The 19,050-nt window shown below is 35.1% G+C and overlaps 2 protein-coding genes across 2 annotated transcripts; one reads left to right on the top strand and one right to left on the bottom strand.

Moving 5' to 3' along the window:
* The first annotated feature begins 10,408 nt into the window (after positions 1–10,408).
* LOC110645847 (pentatricopeptide repeat-containing protein At1g52640, mitochondrial) lies at positions 10,409–12,386 on the top strand. The gene has a single exon (XM_021799113.2). The coding sequence runs from the start codon at positions 10,568–10,570 to the stop codon at positions 12,137–12,139; it is 1,572 nt and encodes a 523-aa protein (XP_021654805.2). The 5' UTR covers positions 10,409–10,567; the 3' UTR covers positions 12,140–12,386.
* Positions 12,387–14,488: 2,102 nt separating this feature from the next.
* On the bottom strand, positions 14,489–17,106 carry LOC110645841 (GABA transporter 1). Its single transcript, XM_021799106.2, has 7 exons — positions 16,868–17,106; positions 16,551–16,781; positions 16,363–16,460; positions 15,690–15,876; positions 15,471–15,601; positions 15,130–15,363; positions 14,489–14,928 (listed from the first exon to the last, which is right to left on the bottom strand). The coding sequence occupies exons 1-7, from the start codon at positions 16,950–16,952 to the stop codon at positions 14,548–14,550; spliced, it is 1,347 nt and encodes a 448-aa protein (XP_021654798.2). The 5' UTR covers positions 16,953–17,106; the 3' UTR covers positions 14,489–14,547.
* Between the last annotated feature and the right edge of the window lie 1,944 nt (positions 17,107–19,050).

Genomic DNA, 19,050 nt, shown 5'->3' with positions numbered 1-19,050 from the left:
CTTATCCTCATCATTATAACTAGCTCTGCCGAGCTTTCTTCATGTCCTTTGAATCTTATCCACTTCCTTTTCCTGTTTCTGCTATTGTTGATATCTTTTCAACCTGCTGTACTTATTCCTTAATCTTAGTCCTGTCTCACCCTTACACCTTTTCCTTCAAGGATGTCCATCCCATCATCAACTTTAACTTTCTTTTTATTTCTTAGTCCTATCTTGATTACTAGTTCTATTACTTTGGGAATTCTAACCTTACGATTTACTCCTACCAGCACATTCTTCACCTTATGTAACACTTATAATTAACTATAGAAAATTCCTTTTCTATCCCTTTTCCCAACTTACCTATTAGAACATTATCATTCCTTACCAGCCTTAGTAGGAAATTGCTCATCCTGGATGGATAGGAGCCCCAGTAACTATAAGTTCCATATGAACTAACACGGCTGTGGGAAATGTGTGCCATTGCCTTAATTCTAAATAAGATACTTCACGTGTTCATTCTCCTTAATATAATCACATATACTGCCCATAGCTTTCCAAACTTCAGCCTCAACTTTTTCCATTAGCAACAATTTCATCTATTGAAACTCATCCACAATTAGTATTTCCTCCAGCTCATAGTTTAAGATAGTTGCAAGCCTTAATAGCTAACTCAATTTAACTCCTGTCATTACTCTGATCGTCCTTTCATACTTAACACTAGGTATGCACTTACTATCATTCTCATATCAGGAAATTGTTTATGAATTGGTGCCTAGCAAACTCTCAAATAACTAGATCTCCTTGACTCAGTCTATGTTATTTATATAACCCTCTAGAACCAAAAGCATGAGCTAGACTGGAAAAGAAAGAAAAATATCCTTTTATATTCAACTACGCCCTATCGTCCATATTATAACGTTTCACCTATGTTTGTTGGTCTTTCTCTTCAAATTTCATCATCTCCTAGCACAATTGTGCTTTACCTATAAGGTATCATCTGCATGAACCCTTTACCGTACCATTGTCCTTCCTGACATAATACTTTATAATTTATTAACTTTACTTATACTTGACCTATGATTCATATCTATTATCGTTTATATTGTGCCCTTAACTTTTGTTGAATCCTGAAAGATTTTTCTTACTAATAGATTCTTCCAACACTAATTCTACCCTTATCTATGGTCATTAATTTGATCCTTGAACTTTCTAGTGATTTATAACCACCCATACTTGTCACTTTTCGTTCTACCCCTACTGTTGTTCTGTCGTTATTACTTCACTGCAAAGTGATTCTATTGATCACACTAAAAATGTTTGCCTGACATTCATAACAAACCTCTAACTACCTTCTCACTATCTTAAAGGTCTAACCTAAAGCCTATGTGTCATTATCTATAATTCTTTCCTCTCATCATACCTATTTGATCCCTTAGATTGACTTTTATTCAACTTAATACTTACTAACTTCTTTTTTCTGCCTGATTAGATAGTTCATAATACCATTGCACACCTCCTAGCTTTTGCTTATTATTATTATATTCTTCTCCTAATCTGCTTGATACTGTTAATGAGTTAAATAAATCTTACCCCATTGCTATCCACTTCACTTTAGGAATAAGGAATAGATAGAGTATGATCCAATCATGCAACTCCAAGCTCTATCTTCTAGCCCCTGTTACTATCTTAACTACATCATACTATGAGTATCAAATTACTAGATTCTATACCTCCATCACTATTCTCACTAATATGGTCCCATTTCGGGTTCTCCATCCTTGTCATTCACCTTGCCAATAATAACACTTAGTGTAACACCCCTATTTGTATAGCCTGGTATATTTTACTATTCCGGTGACCGGTGTCGGTCCGGACAATTAAGAGGATTAGAACCACACTTAAAACAACTAGATAAGCCCTGAATACAAATAATTAGTAATTGTCAATTAGTTAAGTATAAATAAGAAAAACAAAACATAAGAAGTTAAACGAGCCGAGAGTCACAGCGATGGGTGACCTTCTCGGGAAGGATTGCGAAGTCGATTTAAACTCAAATTTCGGAACGTAAAATGTGACGCTGCGGTCCTTAGGACTATTGCGAACACAGTGGAAGAGAGAAAATCACGAAAAAGAATTGTTAAGCCAGTCAAATAATTAGGTCAGGGATCCGGAAGAAATATTGAATTATTTGCAAGCTGGGTCGAACCGGCGAGAGGCAATTTGGTCAATTGACCCCGAGAGCTGACTCCTGACCTAACTGTCAAATAAAATTGGAGAAAAGAAAATTTCGGGATCAAGAATTAAATTAAAGAACTAATGAAAAAAAAAAGGAAAAGAAAAGAAAAAGTTTATTACATCACCCCCACCTCACAATTATGACATCATAAGTCAAAAACTTATTTTTCCACCATATTTGACTAACTCAATTACACAAAATTAACCATAAAAGACCTAAAAATTAAAAAAGAAAATAACACTTTCTCTTACCTCAAGTTTCGGTAGCCATCACTCCCATAGCTCCACCATTGTTCTTCCTCTATGAAAGCTTGAGTTCAAGCTTGTAAACTCCCACTTAACCCTACCTTGCCCCAAATTCTTCCATAAAAACTTGTTAACCTCACTTGAGAAGAAGATTGATCACAAAAGAAAGAAGAAATGAAGAAAGAAATTGAAGATTTAATATCCAAGTTGAGGTTAGTGATTTAATTTGAAAAATTTAGTTTATCAGTTGTGTTTGTAGCTTAACTAACCTAGAACTCAACTTAAAAATCAAAAGAAAACAGCTTTGGAGGACTAAATAGAAATTCAGCCAGCTAGGGTTTAGGTTTGAGAATGGATAATTTTGATGCAAATTATGAATTAGTTAAGTGTGATTGAGTGTATGAGAGCTAAATATGCATTTATAATTCAACAAATGAACTAAACATGGAAGTTAGGGTTTTGGCACCTAGGGTTTGGAAGGAAAAAATTTGGAAAAGTGGTCAAATGGTGTGTTTGACCTTGTTTGAGGTGAAAAATGGTCATTTGTGATCAATTGGGGTATGTTGGAAGTGTTGGAATTGAGTGGAGATTCGGATTGGATGTGGGCAGTATGTAGGCAGCAGGACCAAGGTCCCTTTCAAGGACCAAAAGATGAAAATTTACAAGCTCAATTGGTGTGAGGCTAATTGAGAATGAAACTAGACACAAAATGACACATTTTTCATTTAGGAATCATGCCCAAAAAGTGATCATAGCATAGTAAACAAATTGGCCAAATCCGGATGTGAGTGTTCTGCCCTGTACAAAAATGACCAAATGAATTTGGCCATAACTTGGACTAGGCAGGTCTAAATGACCTGAAATTTTACCAGTGGAAAGCTGAGATATAGACCTAAAATTTTCATGAAGAACACAAACTCAAATTATGCCCTTAACCAAGTCATTTAGCCACCCAAAGTTGGTGACTTAAAACTGCCAGAACCAAAATTTGCCCAGAAAATCTGGGTTAAGTCCAATCCGGCAGCCATGATTCAAATGACTATAACTTGAGCTACAAAACTCCAATTGGAGTGATTCAAAAAGGAAAATAAAGTTAAGACAATAGAGAACATTTTTTATGAAGAAAATTTTGCCAAATTCTAACAGCAAAATGACCAATAGAACAGTACAACATAAGACACCAAAACTGAAAATTTAAAAATTTGCCTAAAAGACTTAAGTTTTGAGAAAACAACCAAAACCAATAAAATTAGTGACCAAAATGTGGTATGTAAGTATAGTTGGAATTCCCATACCTATTAAGCCTTAGAAAGTCAACAAATTGACTTAAATAGTGTAGTGAATAGTAACCCCAAAACATAAATTTTAAAGAACGTCAATTTTAGCATATTAAAGCTAGGTAAAAGTAAATTTAAATTTATTTTTGGATTTATGATAAGTTATAATACTGAAACACTGTGAAACTATGTGTTTCAGTGGAAAAGAATACCGGAAAAGAACCCGAGGGATCGAGTTAAGGCCAAGAGGCAACTCGTATAAGGTTTGTGTACAACATTAATATGCTTTAAAATTCATTTGCAAAGTGCATGAAATGTGTATTATGCTTTTGCTTTGAATTATTAAAAGTTTATTTGTGTATGTTTGAAATGGCAATAAATATTTAGTAAATTGTTAAGATAAGTTTTGAAACCACAGTGTCATGACCATATATTTGAACACCTCACTAGCATGACTAGTAGGGGAAATCATTTTCGAATTTTGATTCCTTCTCTTGCTGAAGTGTTGAGGTGTGTGCCAGTAGAAGAAGAAAAAGAATGGGTTCCCATATATTTGAGCTAGCTAGCCTTATGTTGTGACTTCTCCTTAGCCTCTGGCTATTGAGATTATATTTGTTTCGAATGATATGATATAACTGTGTGTTTTTATGTAAATGGTTTTGAGATTTTTGAAATAAAATTGTTTGAACTAAAATCTTGTAAATCATGTTTTATATTGATATCGCATGTTCAGTTTAATTTTTTAATAAATATGATTTAAATTCCCCATAAAGATTATTTTTAGTATATTGTGTACCACTGAGTCCTAGTACTCAGCGATAGTTGTTATTGCTGTCGCAGATATAAAGACTAGAGGAGCAGCAGAGTGAGCTGCTGAGGATTGTGGAGCGACCTACCCTGAAGTTCTATCGGGTATATTTTATACCCTGATTGTAAAAACTATTTTGATGTATGTAACTATATGGACATGTAAAATTGGTTATGAATAGTTGTATAAAGTTGTATAAAGCTTGTGATAAATTTTGGTTTGGATTTCTCTTAATGTAAATTTTTGTAATGATATATATAAATTGTTTCATCTTTAATGAAATATGAATGGAAGTATTTTATTTTAAATTGAATAAAATTGATTAATGGTGTTTTGATGATTGTTGAATTTTGGAAATTGAGAAATGATGTTGAAATTGGTTGGGATGGTTGTGGAATTGATGAAGTTGTTGAGATAAATCTTTGGAAGTGTTTTTTTCAAGTATTTGAAGAACTGTTTTCTCAAAATACAGAAGGCACTTTGCCGAAATTTTTATAGAATTTACGGAAAAATAAAATAGGACAAAAATCTTAACTAGTTTTCAAACTCTAACTAAATGTTTTGATACCTATTAGAAAATGCTCACCACTTATAAAAAGTAAGAAAATTGTTTTAAAATCCCTTGTAGAGTACTTAATGAGTTATCGGTAGGTGAAGTTTGGTAGTTCATTAGGTATTCTACGGGATCATGTTTTGCCTTACAGAGGGGTAAGGTGTGACACTTAGCCTACCCTATATCTTAAATTTGTCCCTTTTATTATGCGCCCTTCAGGTTGTCCTTTCATTTATTTCCTTTGTCTTACCCAAAATAGAACTTGACTATTCTATCCCTGATTCCATTCTTCTTCCTAACATAACAGCTGTACTTGCTAACTATATCTTTCAGAGTCTCTACCGCGTTATCACATATCTGTGCTACTCAGATTTGGTCTTTTGACCACTCTACTTAGTACTTCCACTGGCATTTAGATTATATTGCATCTGCAATCAATTGTCCAAACTTTCATTCTGCACTTTCTCTATCCATTGGCCTTCTATGATTTATCTTCGCTAGTTTATTACTCTTAACACTATTATAATTAGATTATATTATTGTTTTGAACAATATGAAATTAGAAAGGAACTCAGGAAATTGCAATTATACTTTTATTATATGATCTCTATTCTTATCCTTTAGCTTATATAATACCCTTACTACCTTGAGAACTGATTCTGCAGCAAATTTATTAATTTGTTATTATTATTATTATTATTATTATTATTATTATTATTATTATTATTATTATTATTATTATTATTTTCATGTTTACTCAATTAGCCAAAACTTAAGATACCGGGCACCCAAACCCGTCATCTAATTCAAAGGATTTACATCCATCATGATCTGGTTATATATGATTCCTATAATGGAACTTGTATCAATCTCTAGAATACCCGAGCCAACTACTCTCTACCACACTCTACAGTTCCATCTGGGGCACTATTTTGTTGGTCACCATTATTAGTAATAAACCCCTATCCCTCTTGAAAGAATAAGACCACTTTACATCATAATTGACTGCGAAAAAGGTAATACATCTTCCACCTTGCCACAACCATGTCAGGCTATCTACTCTCTAATCATACTGCAAACCACTTAAAGCGTCGTTTCACAGGCTATGAACATCATCCATAGCATCCTGTCTCCCTTAGGGGAGAAAAATCATACCCTGCGCCCTACTACTACACAAGGAAGATACTATTTTTCACTAAACTTTAGGCAAAAGGCCCATAACAATGCCTAAACTCTCTAAGACCCCATATCAAAGACCAAATGGCCTCGCCCTATAGGTGTTACCTTTAATTTATGACTATACTGAAACCGCTAATCTTTCAGCAATTCCTGATGTAACTGTAGCTCATGTTAGGGTAACTGAATCACTGACTCTAGCTACCTTGCAACTGTGACCCTTTAATATTCTAGCTATAGGGTTTTAAATCTCTACCTAGGATTTCCAAACTCTTTTGCAGTAATAGAACCCTATTCTGGCATAACTGTACCAAAACAGAGACTGCCTGCAAACATCCTCATCATAAGCACTACAGGGAAGTACGCAGCTCTACACAATAATCCCATGTTGGTAATGTAATCTGTAACTTATAGAGCAGACATTGAGAACATTGTATAGTTATTACGATACGTCTTGACAGACTAGGTCTCCCAATTTCTTATCTCTCTTGAATCTTCTATTATCATAAACTTATTATGACTGGGTCATCCACCGATGACTGACAGCAGTGGTATCCTCATCCTTATCTAGGGCAACTGTACTTTCAAGACTCACCTTTATGTACTCATGCCTTGCACGAAATGGGCACACCATTTAAACCCATATAGATAGAAACATAGCATTTCTTGGAGTATGTATCCTCATAACAGACCTCAACATGTTTGCTAACTCTATTTCACATTTCTATGTACTCCACGAAAATCAAGACACTAACTGAGGCACTTTTATATTTCCTGAGGTACAACGCAGAATCTAGAAACAAAGAATTACAGAACAAGACAAAACATAATCCTATACTCCGCATGTAACATCCTAATAAGACTCCTTTTACACTCCCAAGTATAGTATTTCCCATGAATCTAGAGCCTAAGCTTTGATACCAACTTTGTCACGACCCAACTTATGGGCCGGACTAGCACTAGGACCTGGGCCAGCCTAAAGCCCCTGAGGCCCGTAGTAAGCCTAACTATTCCTCAACCTATGACTAGGCCCACAATTTAGGCCCAATATGCATATAAAATAATTTAAATTAAACTGTTATAATTTATTTCGGGTCAACTTAGCCCAATAATTATCAGAAACTAAAATTAAGGGAGCCTAGCTCAACCCTGTTACATCATTTACAAACTATTTAAAACTCATAAAAATTTTTCATTTATTAATATAAAAACTTAAATTCATGCAGTCCCTGATAGGATTAATGCTACTACTAGTCAATGCGGAGTTCTAAATTATAAATTTAGACAATAATAATACAGTTAAGTAATTTTTTCATAACCTGCGAGGAAAGGAACAGGTTATTTTGAAAAAAATCTCCTCCTGTAGCCTGGAAAAATAAGGTGAACAGGAGTGAGCGTTTGACTCAGAGAGTAAAATATCAATTTTAACCATAATCTCTATAGCTATCTAAAGCTAATGCACCATGTGGAGTGAAATGAAACATTGTCATAAATTTCATACAAATCACATCAAAAAGGTAATTTGGAGCGCTCACACACCCGATAATGTCAAACAATACATATATGGGAGCTAATCCCCTATACAGCCCTCTTAATCCAACCTCTGCCAGCGAAGATCTCAAGCCAGACTTTCGCTTAATAAACCAAATACGGGGTCCCAGCGAAGAACTCAAGCCGTGTCTACCCCGAAGGACCGGGTCCCAGCGAAGATCTCAAGCCGTGTCTACTCGTCCTGTCCATAACCAACACCATACCACAGGCACGCCAACGCATGCACACTGCTCCAAATTACCACAAACAACATCAATAACACTTTAACAATTGTGTATGCAACATAAAACGTGCCTAGAGTTTAACTACATAGATATATACATATAAGTGATGCATGGGCATGCTTGAACATATAATAATATCGAAATTACAATTAAAATTAATATTTTACTCACAGTACACTGAGGACTATTGTGGCTGCTGGATGGAGGAAAATAGCTGACATCGATCACCTAAATAATTATATTATAAATTTATTAGTGCTAAGTCAAAATAAAACTCTAAAGAGACAACAGACAGCCTAATTCATGCCGGAAATCCAGCAGAGTTTCCTCTATACCTGGGACCTATTCAACCAAAAATGGTTCAAATAGCACTTCGAAACTTAACCCATATCTCATCATCATTATATGGGCCCTCCAAAACAAACAATACTCAAAATCTTAAAAATTATATTTTAGTCCCTATAATTGACATTTTACAAAAATCCACTCAAACAAGCTCTAAAAATTCTAAAATTTTGACCCGCTATTCTTAATAAAGTTATAAAACTATCGCAAAAGTAATGGTAATTTTTTAATCACCCTTGAATATTTTATTCAAGAATATTACTCAATTCCATAAGTTTCCAATAGCTAACATATTCTTAATTCAACCCAATTCAATATTCACATATTTAAACCTCCATCATCAAGCTTCAACTAATCATATAAAATTTAAATATCATAATTTCAAATAATCTTATATGCTCGTATGCTAAAAATCTAACTAAAATCCATTTACATTTTTCAAAAATATTCTACAATCACTCAAAAATTTAACAAACACTATAGAATATCTCCAAATAATTTTACTTTCATCATATATTTTTCTTAGAATTTTTCTCCAATTTTCCTCTTTAAGAAACACTGCATTTATGCTCCACAGACAGAGAAATAATGAAAATAATCTTACCCGAAATTTATCTGTGTCTCAAAAATTCCAAAAATTTATGAGGAAGCCTCTGGAAGTTGAATCATCTAAAAAGCCCACCGGAGCTACTGCTAAAATCACCGCGCACGGTGGCTGGCCACAGATCGTCGGTGATATTTGCCGGATCTGATCATACCATCATGTTCCTCTCCTCTCCCTCAGTCTATAGGTGGTCTTGGATCATCAACGGATCGTCCTAGATTTGACCAAAAAACTTAAAAAACTTGAAACTTCTCTCCTCCATATCTCACTCATCCGACTTCCATTTGCTGCAAAATTAGTATCAAAAGAAAGCTCTCGGAACAAGCTTTCTAACGCCACCTGAATCGCCTTGATCGGACGTTGGATGAAGCCGAAAAATCGTCGGGAAGTTGCTGCCCACTGTGCACTCGTTGAGGAAGAAAACTCCTCCATTTGCGCCGTTGCCGGCGCTGCTCCGGTGAGCTGGCAGCTCGTCGGCATCCCCTAGGGTGGGGGGACGCCTCGCCGGCTTGCCATGGTGGCTGGAGGCTCGCTGACCGGAAGAAAAGGGGAGGGGGAGGGAGAGTGACGGGAGGGAGAGTTTAAGGGAGGGGGGGGGGGGCTGCTGGTTTTGTTTGTTTTTTTTTTTTTTTTAATCTGGGAATGAATCTTGACATACATGTTGTCTAGATTCATTCCTAGAAATAAAAATTATAATATACAATAAATAAAAATAATAAAAATAATAACCATAATATTTCATTTTTGTTTTATTTATAATTTAAAAATTTTGGATTGTTACACTAATGGTGCTGACATAATAAATTTAAAAGATATTTTGATTTTACTTTTACAGGAATTGAAAAGTATTATGAGACGTTTTAAAAGTTTAAAGTATTATAATTTTTTATTTTTATAAAATTCAGATATGAAATGATATATTTGCCCCAAAAATAGTTAAGGTATCGATCCCTATGAACTATAATGCTATGATAAATTTTAGCCCATGGATCAATATTAATAAAAAAAATAAAACGGTGTAATTCTTTGTCAATTTATGAAATGAAATTGGAAATTTGAATACCATCAAATCATTTATCGCCTTTAAGATTATGCTGTTGATTTATTTCAACCAGTCAGAATATGAAGAACAATCTTTTCGTGGCTTGTAAATTATAATAAAGAGAATTTTTTTGATACTATTCATCTTTTATGACGGAACAATATAGGTTTCCGTGAAGATTTTATTTTATTTATTATTATTACATAATATAAATTTATTTATTAAAAAATAAATTATAAACTAAAAATATAATTTTTATACATAATTTTAATAATATATATATATTTATTAATATTATAATATTTAAATATATAAATAAATTAATTTTAATGAAATATATAATATATTATCGTATGGGCAGCATTATGAGGATTAGAGGCAGAGAGATTCTCCTTACCCATGATCGCAACAGAGATTATTGATCGGGTCGGAAACAGATCCAATGGTTCGAAATAATTTCCATCCAATAGTCCATGCATTGCCTTCTCATACCAAAAACAGAGATTATTGGATGAGCATCCAAAATGGCAGTAAGATCGCTTGCCTCTAAAAGCAGAATCTTGTGCTCTGTCTTCTATTCTCTCCACAGCCCCTACTCCCATCTTCGTCCTCACTCTCTCTCCCTTCTCACTCCACTCAATGCGAACCAGTCATCACCAGAACTTGTGAATGAGATCTCTCGCATTCTCAGTGACCACAGAAACCCCCATCATGACTTGGAGCTTTCTCTCAACACTTACTCTTCAAAGATATCTACCGACTTAGTAGAGCAAGTCTTGAAACGCTGCAAGAATCTTGGATTCTCTGCGCACAGATTTTTCCTTTGGGCTAAAAGAATTCAAGGTTTTGAGCATAGTGTAGAAAGCTATCACGTTTTGGTGGATATATTGGGTGCTAGTAAGCAGTTTGCTATTTTATGGGATTTCTTGATGGAAATGAGAGAATGTCGAGATTTTAATATAACCCCACAAACTTTTTGGCTTGTTTTTAGAGCTTATAGTAGAGCTAATTTACCAGGTGATGCAATTCGTGCTTTTGACAGAATGGTTGAGTTTGGTTTAAAGCCTGCCATTGATGATCTTGATCAGTTGTTGTATGTGTTATGCAAAAGGAAGCATGTGAAGGTTGCCCAGCAATTTTTTGATAGAGTTAAGCGTCAATATGAGCCTAAACTGAAAACTTATAGCATTTTGGTCAGGGGATGGGGTGATATTGGCGAGTCAGAGTCAGCATGTAAGGTGTTTGACGAAATGCGTGACAAACAATTTGCGGTGGATGTGCTTGCTTATAATTGCTTGTTAGAGGCTTTTTGCAAGGGAGGAAGAGTCAGTGAAGCCTATAAGATGTTTCGAGAAATGAGTTCAAATGGAATTGAGCCAGATGCTTGTAGTTATTCGATTTTCATTCGTGCGTATTGTGAGGCAAATGATATTCATTTGGCTTTCAGAGTGCTTGATGAAATGCGGCGATATGATCTCATGCCTAATGCGTTCACTTATAATTGCATCATCAAGAAACTTTGCAAGAATGACAAGGTAGAAGAGGCTTATCAACTTTTGAATGAGATGATTGAGAGGGGAGGTAGCCCTGATGCATGGAGTTACAATGCAATATTAGCTTATCATTGTGAGCATTCTGAGGTCAATAGAGCTACTAGGCTGATCTCTAGAATGGTGAAAGATAATTGCTCACCGGATCGACATAGTTATAACATGTTGCTCAAACTGCTGATAAGAGTTGGGAGATTTGATAGAGCAACTGAAGTTTGGGAGAGTATGGCGGAGAGGGGATTTTGTCCTTCAGTCTCAACATATGCTGTTATGGTTCATGGTTTGTCCAAGAAACATGGTAAACTAGAGGAGGCATGTAAGTACTTTGAGATGATGATTGATGAAGGAATACCGCCATATTCCTGTACCGTTGAGATGTTGAGAAACAGGCTAATAGGGTTAGGATTGTTGGATAATATAGAGATACTTGCAGGTAAAATGGAGCGAAGCACTTCTTGTTCAATACAAGAGTTGGCAAATGCAATGAGAGGCAGTAAGGTCCACTGGAGATCAAGAAATGAAGAAACAGAATTTGAAAGTGACTGAAGTATTGGGTACCATCAATTAATGATATAGGCATTTTATATTTGGGGAGTCAAATCGTACTTCTCTCTGCTCCTCCCTTGAACCAAAAGGTGAAAAAATCCAGCTTTCTGGTTTGATATCTCCTGCCAATTGCTTAATCATGATATTTCTGTAGCATGGGTAAATGCCATAATATCTGACTTGTTCATTTGGGACCTTGTGGGAGATAGATGAACTTCTGTGCAATTATGTTGCATTTGTTTATTCACTAATTCTCCAAAAATTTTCAATCTAGAAAATATAATTAGAAAAGGAGCTCTTTATCACTGCTTAATTGCATGTGAGTTATTGTTGCTCCACATAGCATTTTGAAGAGTGTGGATCCTGGTCACCCCAAAGAAGTTTATGTAGCTACTGTGATTACACGTTAGCAAAAAAGCTGTGTATTGGCATCAAGAACTATTTGCCGAATTGGAGATATTGTAACCAGAAGTCCCAGTATTGAAAAGATTATAACAATCAATGTGTTCCCCCAAAACATTATTTCCTTCTTGGATGGTTGAAAGTCACGTTATAGGAGATCACAGACAAAATGATGTCTAGAGGTATGAATCCAAATGCTTCAAGCACTCATTAATGTCTCTGAAGAAAGGAAACATGGCAGCGACAGTTGTGGCGATTACTATAGATAATGATCGGAAGATTAACCTTGGCACCGCGTTGCAGATGGAGAAGTGCTCAATTCTTGCATCTGCGAACTTCTTTTAAAGCGCTTCTTTTGTTGGTTGCAAGTAAACCTGCAAGAAATCATTCAGTATAGCTATTGAAAACACAACTGATATAATTTGTTAACTTATTAATATTTTGTTACAGTTTTTGAGTCTTGGGGGCTTTTAGAGCCATATGAGAAATTGCTTTCACAAAGTATCAAATAGGCAATAAGAATTCAACCAGTTTTGATAAATGGACATGTTAGAAAATGTAATTCAAAGGTCTCTACTTAAAGACGGATCCAAAGGGAGCGACTGCACAGTTACAATTTTAATTTTTATTTTTAATTGAGAGTAGATTGTCCATGCGCATATATTCAATTAGACCCTTATATTTAGCTCTAAAAAATTTTCTAAAAAATTTAAAAAGGTTAAATATTTTTCACTGATTAAATTAAAAAAAAAAAAAAACTCATTCTAAAAGTTATTTCTGTTATTGGCTAAATTATGAGTGAAGCAAATGCCTATGTCTATTGCATCTGAAAGCGCTGCATTCATTTAATGAGATGTCTTCCTAAAGCAACACCTGCTGCTACTTGCAAAAGGGTGAAAACGTTGGTCATCAGGAGCCCAAGTGGGCAACAAAAGCTTGTCATCATCCATGAATTCATTAGAACTGTTCCCTTGGCTTGATTCCCAAAGGCCTAATAACCAGAAATTGCAACACTGAAAAATGTTGAGACTAAACAGCATAACAGACCAGCAGGCCTTTGAACATTTTCCCATTGACTGGAGGTACTATAGTTGAATACAAAGAGGGAGAAAAGAAATTATAGCGCTGAAAGCATGAACAATTAGAGCTATACTATTGATATATATGACTTAGAACCTCTGTTTCAGGAATGATTCCATTTCCATATGTAGTAGCAATGATCGAAATAGCATTCAAAGATTCGAAGACAAGATGCCATTCACTTCCATTAACAGCAAAATCCTTCACTGGTGCATTCTTTGAATGTCCTGACAGAGACAAAGAACATGAAAGCACACTCCTAAAAATCAACTAATTTTTTGATTTCTTACCGATGCAAATAGAACCAGCCATGGCACAAGTGCTATAAGCAAAGGAACGGACTACAGAGACAAGGTTGATTTGTCATGGAGAGTGGAAAGATGGAATCCGCGCTAGTACTAGCATCAGCATGCCAAAAATAGTAACAAATTGGTATTGCCCCAACCCACGCTTCTCTTTGCAGTAGAAAGCAGTAAATGAGCTGCCAAGAGAAATCTAGTTTTTGTGGAAGTGTAGGATCCTTCTCCTTCATCATGTTCAGATATATCTATGGAATTTGGAAGAAGAATTGTCCTTATCTCCCTATGTTCCATGGTAGACCCCAAAATTCTAAAGGATGGAATGGAAAGAATCTTACACTCTCTTGTCAGAATTTTTTTTTCCAATGGAGACACAATGGTCAGGTAACAATTGGTAGGCTATACAGTGAAAAGTAACCTGAGAACTCTCCGCTTCTTGCACTTGGAGAAAGAGCAATTAAACTACTGCTGATGGGCAGAAAAATTTTTCTTTTAAAAAAATGGTATTGGATCTAAGCAAGTTTTTTTTTCTAAATATTCGAAAGATTTTTTTTTTTACGAAAAATAATATTACAATAATATGAGCCACCAATTCCATTGATCATTTATAGCAGACAGTTGGTGTCTTTACACATTAGCAAACAAACTGTATGTATTGGCATCAATAACTATTTGCCTAATTGAAGAAATTGTACCCAAAACTCCTAGCGCTGAAAAGATTATGGCAACCAATGTGTTTCCCCAAAACATTAGCCCCTGCTTTGATGGCCTGAAAGTCACATTATAGAAGACCACAGGTAAAATGAAGTCTAAAGGTATGAATCCAAATGCTCCAATCACTGCATTAAGATCTCCAAAGAAAGGAAACATGGCAGCAATAGTTGTGGCTATGACTACCGACAACGAGCGGAAGATTAACCTTGGCACCATATTCCTGATGGAGAATTGATCAATCTTTGCATCCGCAAGCTTCTGTTCAAGCACTTCATTTGTTGGTTGCAAGTAAACCTGCAACAAGTTACCAACAATAGTAAAATAGTACACATCCTGAGATACATATGCATTATTACATGCAAATAATCAAACATGCAATGAGAAGTCAAAGATTTGACAAGCCTGGACCTAATCATTTGCTAGTCACAGGGCTTTTCAGAACAGAGCTTGCCTTTGTTGAATGCTACTTCTAGCCAGCAATGAGCATAGTCTTACCACAGTTACAGCTGCTACTTGCAAGAGTGTAAAAACATTGGTCATCAGGAGAACCCAAAAGGGTAATAAAGGCTTGTCATCAGGCATAAAATTCATTAAAACTGTTCCCTTGGCCTGATTCCCAAATGCCCAATATCCAGAGATTGCTACACTGAAAAATGTGGTCGCTACAACAGCATAACAGACCAGTAGGCCTTTGAACATTTTTCCCTTCGCTGGAGCTGCTATGGTTGCCTGCAAAATGGGACTTGAAGAAAATTAGCAAATTATTTTGAGACACAATTGTTTTAAAGCATGAAGAAATTGATTGATTCTTTCTATAGGACATAAAAAAAAAAAACCTGTATTTCAGGAATAATTCCATTCCCATATGTGGTTGCAATAATTGAAATAGCATTCAACGATCCGAAGAGACGATTCCATCCTCTTTCATTGATAGAATAGTCCTTTGCTTGTGCATTCTTTGAATGTCCTGCCAGAGATTAAAGAACATGGAAAAAAAAAAAAACTTAAAGACGCATTCACTCCTTAAAATCAAGCAACTTTTTAATTTTTTGTACCTATGTAAATGGAACCAGCCATGGCACAAGCACTGTAAGCAAGGGAAAGGATTAAAGAAACAAGGTTGATGTGCCTGAGGGAGTGAAATGATGGAATCTGAGCTAAGACTAGCATCAGGATGCCAAAAATAGTCACAAATTGGTATAGCTCCATGGTTCCATGAGAAGTAGAAAGCAAGTAAATGAACTGCCAACAAGTTAAAAAAAAAAATGTAAAATCCAACTTAAATGACTGCAAAATATACCAGAAATCCAACTATATGTTAGTCCTTGGCACTACAACAATTAAACGTGGGAAGGAACTAATTAACTATAACATAAAATGCATATCTCATAACAAATAACTTCTTTTATTTGAAGATCTCAGTCTCTTATTAAGTAGTACCATCAATATTCTTTTAATCGGCTTCATTATCAAAGTAGTTTATGTATTATATTTGCCGACAAGGGTTGGTTTATAATTAGTTGCAAGATTCAATTAGCGCTACCATTAGGTTGAGTATTTGAGTCTCTCAATTAGAATAAGAAGGTTAGCGGTATGTCCCGACTCTGGACTGGGTGCCTCTCCTCACCTAAAGGTTTCAATTCAAAATTTCCCAGGTACCAAAAAAACAATAATATTCTTCAGGTTAGAGGAGAAATTGGATTGTTGGCAAAACCACAGGAAACTAACCTTGAGGCTCTGCCCTCCAAGAAGAACACCAGCAATAACAGCACCATAGCATACGCCAAATTGGATTGGACCCACAAAGTATTTGCCCCATCCGGGTCCTATGAAAACACACCAGGATCAAGAGGAGAACTGTTACAAAGAAAAGATAAAATCACAAGGTCAACCACATATAGTATGATGTTGCTTACCTAATATATCTTTAGCCATGTCTCTGAACCTAAGCTGTCTATGCCCTAGCTGTGCATGGTGCTCCAGAACCAATGAGAGAAGGTTATAGGAATAGAATGTTACCAGAGCTCCAATTGTGAGACATACAACACCAGCAAACCAGCCCAGCAAGGACAAAGCATAGGGAAGACTTAGAAGTGCTGGTGCTACGATTGAAGTAGTCAAGTGGTAACCACAGTGCAGCCATGAACCTATTCAATGAAACGGGCACTTTTAGGCTTTCTTTATATTTTTTGGCTGGGATGACATAGTTTTTGTCATTGGGTTTTTGTATTACCTCTTGATTTCAACACAAACAAAGCTCCAGCATCAAGTTCTTTGGAGGAATTGGCTACGCCTTTATCATTTTCAGACGTATCCATTGAATTTGGAAGAAGGGCTGTATGATTTCTCTATCTATCATGAAAAAGAAGATCACAAATTTGTGGTATGATATTGAAAATTTGAAATAATATATCTTCCTGCAATGATTTTATTAATCGTTGAAGTGCATTGGCATGTCCCTACTTGAAAGAAAATGTGAACCAAACAAGAAGAAAACAACATCACATCTGCAACAAGTCAAGTGGTAGTCACTTCAATCGATGAAAGTACTGTCTCGTTGTGGAAAAATTATATCGTAAATTCACATGGAAAGATGAACAAGTAAATAAATTATAAATGAATAAAAGTAATTATTAAATTTTAAAAATAAAAAAATTATTATATAATTACTTAATAATTATAATTTTTAAGAGCTCATTTATATATATATATATATATATATATATATTTAATTTTTATTAAATTATCATTTTATATAGAATATTCTATATAAAATTATCATTATATAATATAATTACTCTTGTTGTGTACAGTACTTTGGACTTCTACGTAAAAGGCATCATGCAATACAAAGTGTAGAAAGTACATATAATATATTCATTTTGTAACACCTTAAATTTTTAAATAATTATTTTATATGATTATATGATTTTTAACTGGTTTGTCAGGTCTAGGAAGAATCATATGATGTTGATAAGATGTGAATATGGAAAATATGTTTTAGAAGTGTTATTTGGATCATTTTGCAAGTTAGGTAAGTCCTAGGTATAGAAGGGATTTTGTTGAATTTTCAGTAAAATTTAGGATTTTTCCTTTGACTCTTTGAAGTTTTGTTTGAATAAATATTAATAAAAATTTTTGATATAATATTTAGGTGAGCCAGGCTAGCATTCTTCCTCTAACCAGTTGCCGCAGTAATAAACGGTTAATTTGTGAGTAGATATTAATTTTATTTGCAATTTCAATATTATTGCATATTCAAAGCATGCTCATGCATCACACACACACACACACACACACACACACACACACATATATGTAGTTAAATATTAGACACGCTCTGTGTTGCATTTTTTGTTGTTTGAGATATGCTTGTAGATATCGCCTTAGGGTAATTTGGAGCTGTGTATATGTGTCGGCGTGCGGGTGGTGTGGTGTGGTATGATGGATATGGGTAGGACGAGCAAATCAGCTTGAGCTAGTCTCGCTTGGGCCTAGTCCTTTTTGAGAAAATCGGGGTGAGTACGGCTTTGAGTTAATCTCGTGGACCCCCGCATTTGGATTATTAAGCGAAAGTCCGACTCGAGTTGATCTCGCTGGCAGGCCTTAGATTGAGAGAGTTGTATAGGGGATTAGCTCTCATATGTATTTTAATTGATGTGATATAGGGGTGTGTGAGTGCTCTAAATTATTCTTTGTGCGAGTATTATTAGAATTTGGTGAAATTTATTGATCGATGCTGCATTCCATCCTTAGGGATGCATTAAAATTAGATAGTTATAGAAATTATTTTTAAAATCAATATCTTACTCTATGAGTCGAACACTCATTCATGTTCATCCATTTTTCCGAGGTTCAGGAGAGTTTTTTTTTGTAATTGACCTGTCTCCTCCTTTGTAGGTCCATTGGTGCCTTGATTATATTTATTATTGTTGATTTGAATTCTAAAACTCTGCATATACTAGGGACATTTTATTTAGTTGGGTCTGTAAAAGATTAATTATTGAATTTGTTAACATTTTAAATATGTATGTGTGGACTTATGGTTTTATTTGCTTGTATGGATGAGGGAGCCGGGCTCCCGGTGATCATTTTATGTTGACTGAGGATATTGTGGGTGAGTTGAGCTCCCCAAATGATTATATATTGTAATTATAGGTCAGATGAGTTGAAAACTCTCCGTTGGATGGTCCTAGATATGGTCGGACTTTGTTCGATTATTTTATTGAAATGGACTTTGAAATTGGACTTATAAATTGGGTTTGAATAATGAGGCTTACTATAAGTTTTGGGGGTCTTATGCCGACTCAAATTCTAGTGTCGATCTGACCCATAATCTGGGTCGTGACAAATTTCATTCCTAAAAATATAATAATAAAAGAAAGATGAAAAAATTTGACACTCACTAATAAATTT

The sequence above is a fragment of the Hevea brasiliensis genome, chromosome 14 (genome assembly GCF_030052815.1).
Source record: "Hevea brasiliensis isolate MT/VB/25A 57/8 chromosome 14, ASM3005281v1, whole genome shotgun sequence".
In the NCBI taxonomy this organism is placed as follows: domain Eukaryota; kingdom Viridiplantae; phylum Streptophyta; class Magnoliopsida; order Malpighiales; family Euphorbiaceae; genus Hevea; species Hevea brasiliensis.
Note: the sequence above shows the minus strand (reverse complement) of the source record. Positions and strands in the feature narration are given on the sequence as shown.

Excerpts from the sequence above, each read along its gene's own strand:
- LOC110645841 (XM_021799106.2), bottom strand. The coding sequence starts at position 16,952 with ATGGATACGTCTGAAAATGATAAAGGCGTAGCCAATTCCTCCAAAGAA. Across the intron at positions 16,461-16,550 it reads CATGGCTAAAGATATATTAG|GACCCGGATGGGGCAAATAC; the intron begins GTAAGCAACATC and ends GTGTTTTCATAG. Across the intron at positions 14,929-15,129 it reads AAGTAGCAGCTGTAACTGTG|GTTTACTTGCAACCAACAAA; the intron begins GTAAGACTATGC and ends AACTTGTTGCAG.
- LOC110645847 (XM_021799113.2), top strand. The coding sequence starts at position 10,568 with ATGGCAGTAAGATCGCTTGCCTCTAAAAGCAGAATCTTGTGCTCTGTC.